The sequence below is a fragment of the Nicotiana sylvestris genome, chromosome 9 (genome assembly GCF_000393655.2).
Source record: "Nicotiana sylvestris chromosome 9, ASM39365v2, whole genome shotgun sequence".
In the NCBI taxonomy this organism is placed as follows: domain Eukaryota; kingdom Viridiplantae; phylum Streptophyta; class Magnoliopsida; order Solanales; family Solanaceae; genus Nicotiana; species Nicotiana sylvestris.
In genome coordinates, this window is record NC_091065.1 from 117,359,288 (window position 1) to 117,367,618 (window position 8,331).

General features: G+C 33.2%; 1 protein-coding gene across 1 annotated transcript; it reads right to left on the reverse strand.

The window, feature by feature from the left end:
* Nucleotides 1-493: 493 nt before the first annotated feature.
* On the reverse strand, nucleotides 494-3,489 carry LOC104209957 (transcription factor MYB83-like). The gene is made up of 2 exons (XM_009758731.2): nucleotides 3,106-3,489; nucleotides 494-2,023 (listed from the first exon to the last, which is right to left on the reverse strand). Exons 1-2 carry the CDS (start codon nucleotides 3,402-3,404, stop codon nucleotides 1,270-1,272), a joined length of 1,053 nt encoding a protein of 350 aa, XP_009757033.1. The 5' UTR covers nucleotides 3,405-3,489; the 3' UTR covers nucleotides 494-1,269.
* Between the last annotated feature and the right edge of the window lie 4,842 nt (nucleotides 3,490-8,331).

Sequence of the window (8,331 nt, forward strand, 5' to 3'; positions counted from 1 at the left end):
AGGACATTGTCGACAATAATCAAGCATAACCAACAGAAGGCCGAAATATCCGTGACCGGCTGACTATCACGGTGGGGATCTCGGCATGTATCGATAGGGAACCGACAATCAATTAATCAAAAGATTTTTTTACCTTTTACAGAGTTGTACCTAATGTAGAGGGCTTCCAAGGCAAGATATTATCATTTTCTCTGTTATGTAGCTTTTTTCACGTGTTCATCAGCGTTGACTACAACAAGCCTGAATCGAGGGTGAACAATTTCACTAAGGCTGAAGTTGTCTTATTCGCGTGGTTTGAATTCATTTTATCTTTACTTGTTCAATCTTTATGTCAAATTAATTCGCGTATCCTTAAAACCACTTACAAATTCAATTATTGTTATCCGAGTTTGAGGGTAAACACACCCTACCTCATATATTACAGCAATGGAAATGCTTCCATCATAATGTAAAGTCACTATAAGACAATTTTGAGAGAGAGAGAGAGAGAGTAGGGGGGTTAAATGTATTGAAATATTGATCATATGGAAAAACTAACATTGCTTCTTATTCCTTTGTGTATACAAATTAAAGAACGTACAACAATTCTCTCCATCTGTATTCTGAGAAACGTGTAACTCACTAATTATCTTCAAAAGATTATTGATTCATATCTGTATATGTACAAAGACTGCTTACAAATCAACAACTGGCCTTTTTATTTACTTTCTCTTCGTAATCTTCTATATACGTATTCTTTGCTCATTCTCTATTCAAACTTTGCTTCTTGAGAAAGGTTATTTCTCCCGTATCTCCATAATCCTTGACAATCATTGAAAATGCCCTCACTGAAAATGTATTTCCAAATTTGAAGACTTATTTCTAAACCTCTATGAACTTTGATGAAGGAACTTTCGGCTGAAGGGAACGAAAAGATCAATATGAAGGAAGAACATGTATAAGAAAAAAAATATGGCAAGTAAAAAAGAAAATCTATTGGAAGTGTTTTATAGTGGAAAACAAAAAAAAGAAGTGTACGTGTCTCAAAATTTTCTGTAAATGGGGTTGTGGAAATGATTCAAGTATATGAATATATGGAAGAAGATATGAAAGACAACAACTTGGTATTTAGGTCAAGAAAGGCATTTCGAATTTTTTAGCCACCAGCTAGCTCTTGCAGATTTCCCAATTATAGAGAAGAAAAAGAAAAAGAAGAAGATATGGGAAAATAAAGGGTATTTGTGTCTTTATTGTGTGGGATGGGGTACGTTGGAGGGTTGAAGAGAGTAGTTATTCAACTGGAAAATCAAGGTAAGGTAAGGAGGAAACATTTGCCAACAACCCTTCCCAATCAAATTCTCCAATTCTTAAGCTTTCTCCATGCCAATGATGTTGATGATGATGATGATTCCCAAAACCAACCGTATAGTCTTCAACTTTGAGACTTTGATCACTAGTCTCACTCAACATCAACTGCTGGTTGTTGTTGCCATTTGTTTTCTTTTCAATCAAAGAATTATAGTCAATATTGGCAGCGGTAATATTACTACTACTAAAATTAACATTATTATTAATCTGACCCCCCATACTCTTATTTCCACCACCCTCTAATGTGGGAACTGAAAAATCACTTCCTAACCCCATAGTACTATAATTTTCCACAACACCATAATCCACAACGCCACCATCTCCATCAAATTGACCTAAACAAGATGGAAAATTGTATAAACCTGCTCCGATTATGTCGTAGTTGGTATTGTCAAGTTGCGGGAAAGGGTTAAAATGGTTGCTACTAGATGAGGAATTATCCATGCATATTGCTGCCATTACATGATTTACGTCGTGTCCTTGCATAGGGATTATTCCACCCATGAGTGCTCGAGGCTCGGAAGACGAGTCGCTGGTATTAGGTGATGACGTGTTGTTGTTACTGTTGTTATTGTTGTTGTTATTATTCTTCAGTCTCTTTTTGATTGTGGAATTCCAGAAATTTTTTATTTCATTGTCTGTCCTCCCTGGAAGACGAGCCGCAATTTGTGACCACCTATAATACATGCAAAATAAGGTTAAAAATAAAAGAAAGAAACTCTACCTTGCAAAGAGCATGTTTTCTGCATGCATGTTTAATCGACAAAAACAATAGTACTGTAATGGTTGAAGTTATTTTCTGTTTTAAACAAACATTCCGACACTTCTCCAAGTGTTCGACAAAATCAAATTAACAAAACAAGGAATAGAGTAAATAGTTACAGAAATGCATAAAAAGTAAGACAAAAGACAATCATTTCATAGGTTTTATAAGAAGTCGTTGGTATTTAATTAATCTCTTTATAGTATTATTTTCTTGGGTTCTTAGAAAAGTCTCAAGTAAATTCTCCTTCCGGTTCTCCTCCTTATAATATAAGAAGAAAGAAAATCTCCTACTTGACAATGCTGAAAATGGGATAACTCCAGTGATATTTGACTCTTCTCTATAATTTCTAGAATTTCTTATGCAAACTATTACTCCGAAACAAGTAACCCCCCCCCCCCCCTAGTAAATGAAGATTTATAATGCATTACATAAAAGAAAATGACGACTGGGTAGGAAAAGACCAATGAAACATGACAGTCTCTTCCAAAATTTTCTTAATTAAGGTGAACTAGGAGTTTATCTTAATTTGGTCCACTTCTTCAAATTTTCAGCTGACTGGGTAACTATTGGCAACGATTTCATCCTTCTTCATATGATTTGTAAGGTAAACGGCGAACATACACTATACAATGTTTTATACACTGATAATATAAAAACGTATTTATACAATAATATCACTTGAAAGATATATAATTACATGTAACTTTAATTAATAGAGCATTGATTGATAATCTATAATAAATGGTACGTTACCTATTATAACAGGTAAAATTACATTGATGGTGTTAGAAAATATATAACTTAAATTCTTATACTATTAAACTGTGTGGAAGATTTTCCATAAGTATAGCTAGGTTAATTAAATACCTATAATCTTACTTCCATTCTTTAGCTACGTACCCCACAAGTCTTAAAACATTTCACTGCCTCTAAAACCCTACATTGTTAAACTTGAGAGAGTAGAATTAAGAAAATGTGAAAGAATTACGTACCTATTTCCAAGAATGGAATGCAAATGAACAATGTGTTCTTCTTCTTGAGGAGAAAAGGCGCCACGTTTAAGGTCAGGTCGCAAGTAATTAATCCAACGGAGACGACAGCTTTTGCCACACCTTAGCAAGCCAGCATTTCTAGCAATGTCACTCCAACATCCTTGCCCATTTGTCAACATGTAATTCATCAGCTTCTCATCTTCCTCTGGTGACCATAACCCTTTCCTTAGTTTTGCCTTACTATTGTTATTATTCCCTTTCTCCTTCATTAATATTGATGGATGATCTGGCTTCCTCATTAGAAGAATAAGAAGATGGAATATGTTTTGATATGATGAATTAATTCCTTCTTCTTCTTCTTCCAACTATCTAGGTTTTGATGGTGAAAATGTATGAAGAAGCTATATAGAATGGTATAATAAGAAAGAGAATGAAATATAAGAGAGAAAAAAAGAAAAAAGATTATGTGAAGTGGAAGCAAAATATGTTCCATTTCTCATACACATATGATGATTACCTTGTGAGTGAAGAAAAATGCAACGATAAAGACTGGAAGAGTCAAAGACAAGAAGACCAACCATCACTCTCTCTCTCTCCCTCTTTCACCATAGCTTCTTGGCAGGTCCCCCTCAATCCGTTTTCCACTCCACCTATATTATTTTCTTTAACCAACTAATTTCCCATTTCTTTATTTTTTTTTCTTTCTCGCAATTAATAATAATCTTTTTCTAAAAAACAACCCCACAAACCATCACTTTCATCATCACCATTACCACCCCAAGAAGCTTTCATTTCTCTTTCTTTGCCTTCATCTTCTCACGTGTACCTTAAGTCTAAACCCAAGAGAGAGATCTAGAGAGAGAGAGAGAGAGTACATATGTACATTCACAAAATTAAAGCTACTAGTACTTGTTGTACACATTTTCTTGTATGATAGTAACCTAATAGGTTGATAATGGTACGCGTGTCTATGTCTACGTTGTCTTTCATGAAGCTTTTCGTTTAACTCTCTTAATTTTTATTTTCTTGTTTTTTAAGGAACTTTAATGGAGTTGTTTGTTGCATGAAGAATGAGAATAACGTTCAGAGTATAAGCCTTTCAGTTTCATCTAACGGATTTTTGAAGCAAATTACCTGTCGACAGATACAACTGTGTCTTTGAAATGATTAGTGCTTCATTTGCATTATTCATAGTATTAAATTAAATGTTGCATATCGAGAATAGTTATTCCTCAACACTATACCAAACTTTATTCTTGTAAAGTAAGTTATAGTACTAAAGAATTAATTTGCTACTACGTGTGAAGACAAATTAGTATATTTGTTCTTCTATTCAATCATGGGCTTGCCTTGAAGAAGGGAATTGGTAATATTACAAATCAATTATTTTTCCTAAAAGAATATGGTATAAGCGTCAAAGCTTATGGTTTGATTCATGATCAACACGTCTTACTTTGAATAAGATTAATCGGGAAGTGTCACTTGCCCTAAGAAAGAAAAAAATAAAGCAAGAACATTCCAAAAGCAAAACTCCTTTAGTATTTTAGCAATGAAGGATGATCAATAAAATTAAAAAGGAGTGAATACAATCTGCTAAATGTTTCTAGATTGAAGAGTTCAAGTCAGAGTTATAATTTATTCAAGTGAATAAAGTAGGGAAAACTAAAGAAAAGAGGAATTATGTAGAATAATATATATAGTACTAGCCGGCTTTGTATTATACAAGGCTTTTACTCTCTTATTTTTTCATCATAATTCATGTTCTATTGTTTTTCTATAATAATGTAAATTCTCATATAGCCATGTGTTTTCACATTCTTTTCTTTATAATGTTTTACATTCTCTATTTTGTACGATAAAATCCGTTTCACATGGAAGGAAACAATTTTTAGCTATGAAAGCAATCTTTTACCACTATGCATAGATTTGGAGAAATTATTGGCAACCAATGGATCATGTGTTAAACATTTATAACTTGAATTGTTGATCATAGGTGAAGTATAAAAATTAAGCAAGTTCTTTTAAAAGATATTATTTTTTTGACCGATTTTATTTTTAAACTTTTATTAGATTAGAAAAGGGAAGAGGGGAAAGGGGAAGGGGAAGGAAATGATATACTACTCCCTCCGGTCCAAAATAAGTGATTTTTTAGTTGTTTTCACACAGATTAAGAAATTCATCTTTTAATATTAATTAGCAGTGAAATTGACCATATTAACATTTATTATCTCTTCACATAAATACTCCTAACACATACTCCAATACTATTTACTCCAAGGGCAATGTAGGAAAAAAACAATTAATTCATTCTTGAAATTTGGAAAAATCACTTATTTTGGACAACAAAATAAAGGCCAAAAAAACACTTATTTTGGACCGGACGGAGTAATTAATAGGGAATTTTTCAAAAAGCACTATCTTTTTGGTCTAATTAGCCATTTATAGATACCCTTTGCTATATTACGTGTTATAAATACCTTTTATGTTTTTATACAATGTTTTCATGTATTTAAGCTGTTGTATTCATTAATACAACCAAAAATATAGGCGTAAAATCTGGAATTCCAGCTAAGTTTGACATGTATTTAGTTGTATTCAAGCGACATTAACATTAAATACAGTAACGTATCTGCGCTAAAAACGGAAGAAAATAAAATCACATGATATTCTCCTAATTTAACTCAACGAACTAAAACGATCCCTCATTAATCTGTATTTGAAAGATACATAATAAAGATTATAGTTGAATAAAGAGAAATACATATGAATAATACAGTTGAATACAACAAAATACACCTTAATTCATCTGAATAAAACACTTGAATACAACAAAAATACAATTGAATACAGCTGAATAAACTCTTGAATGCAACAAAATACAACTAACTTCTGCTGAATAAAATAGTTAAATACAACTGGTTAAACCTGAATACAAGTGAATACAGCTGAAGAATACATTCGAATACAACTGAATACAAATAGGCGATTTGGGCGATCTAGATAGAGAAACAGCCCTATGGCTTCGCCGGCCGGCGGCCAGCCATTAATTCCGGCTGGTCAGCCATGAGGCAAATTCCTTGTTTGTTTCCCTTTTCACATTACACTTACAAGTAAAAACTCAATCCTCAAGCTTGAACTCAACGAGAAAGTTGCTGCCAATTCCAGTCAAGAAGTGGAACAAAGCCAACGGAAGCTATGGTGAGAAGAATAAATCAATAGCTACTCCAATTACAAATGGGGTTTTGGTTACGTTCTTTCTTGACTCCAGCAGTGAATTGGGTCTCCGCTCAAAACCTCCACAAATACGGTTAGTAATTCCAATCTGTATTTCTTATCGAATATGCACATAGATAACGTTGGTGACGCGGAGCAGAAAATTGAGAATTTGGGTGGGAGAAGAATTAAGAAACTAGGGTTTGTGGGAGAAGAGAGTCTGGTTGTATGCAAATAGAGAGAGATTGTATTGGGGTTTGCAAATACGCGGTAATTATGTGAGAGAAAATACAAAAAGGGAGAGAGAAAAATAAAATTTAGCATATATGGTGCCTTAATTGTAGGATGTAACTATATGTAGATTTTTTGCAATAAAGGATAAAAGATATTTATAGGATGTAATATTTTAAAATGATATTTATTTAAAATAAATAGGGTACTAAGGTTTTCTATAGGGTGTAAAAATTCCTAATTAATAAGGTCTAAACCCTCCCCTCAACCGTGAGCTAACCCTCAACCTCTTTTCGTCCTTGTATTATCCAATTGAGTCCTTTTTTTTCTTTCAACCAAATTGTATTTTTATTAACTAAATAAATACATCTCCCTTTGGCTCCGTTTGGAAACATCCCAAGATTCAAAATTAGAAAATATTTGACAATATATAATAGTTTATCCTTGAGGGCAATTTGTTTTAAGTATTTTTATGAGACTGCTGTTTTAAGTTCCTGAAAGTCGATATACATTAATTCAAATAACTTTAGCATATTCGAGAGAAATATTGGGGAATTTGTTTTTCAACCAATATTGGTCGAGCAGCAGAAATTCTCTATCTTGGTAGCAAATCTCCTTGACCATTTATCTTTTGTTCACTTTAATAATATGTTTGTTTAAGCATCGAAAAACCTTATTAAAACTAGTCATACGCCATACGGTGATGGGATACTAAAGCTCTAGTTGAGATGTTGAATGAAGATCACGAATTTAAGTCTATTGGATAAAGGAATTTTTACAATCCTATCCCATATAGGAAACTATATTACCCTCAATGTTTAAGGTTTGATTTAATTACATTTAGTATATCTAATTACCAATTCTATACCATAAGGTGTTTTTACTGTACATTAATTGTACCTTATATCACTCTTAAATTAAAGGTACCGTATATTCCTCCATACCCCCCCCCCTTCCACGTTTCTCTCTCCTAAACCCACGACCCCACCCACGTATCACGACACACACACACGATTCTAGCCATTTTTACCTCTGTTAAAACCAGAAAAACAAAGCTTCAAACCCACTGCTGAAGTTTCTTATACAAACCCAGTCAAAATTGAAATTAAATCTTCAATTTCATTCATACACACTTTTCATTCCACTTGAGCTTCAAAATTTCTCAATGAAGGAGAACAAAACTTCAAAACACTGCCCTAAAAAAGATGTAGAATCTGATGTACCTTCTTTCGATTTGGGTGTATTATCACGACGTTCACCCCCAAAGCAAGAAAAATCTGCACATGCAATTGTAGATATGAAGCATAGTGTTTCTCCTCGTCAAATCAGGGCTGAAGCTAGAACTAAACAAAAACATGATTTCGATGTTGGAGAATCTTTGAGGCCAATCAAACAAGCGGATAGGAAATGAAAAGGGATAGTTATAGATGATGATTTTGTAGAAGATGTGCCTATCAGTAAACCTGGAAAGAAAGCTAAGGTGGCTCCCAGTTCAAAAACTCCCCAAAAGAAGAAAAATTCAAAAAAAGCCCCTGGTGTTAAAACTCTTCAAAATGTTCGAAAACACTCACTGGTGAAGGTAAGAATTTTTTAATTTCTTCGGTACTTATTTCGCCTGTTTTAGTTGGTAAACATCTACAACTCTGTGGTTTTTTTTGATTTGTAGATTTTGTAGAAATGTTGTATATAAATTGCATATGTATCTATGTTTTTAAGCACTGAAATAATGTGAGATTATTTGTCTTAATTTTGTAGTTTAATTGAAGATTTGTTGATCTATTT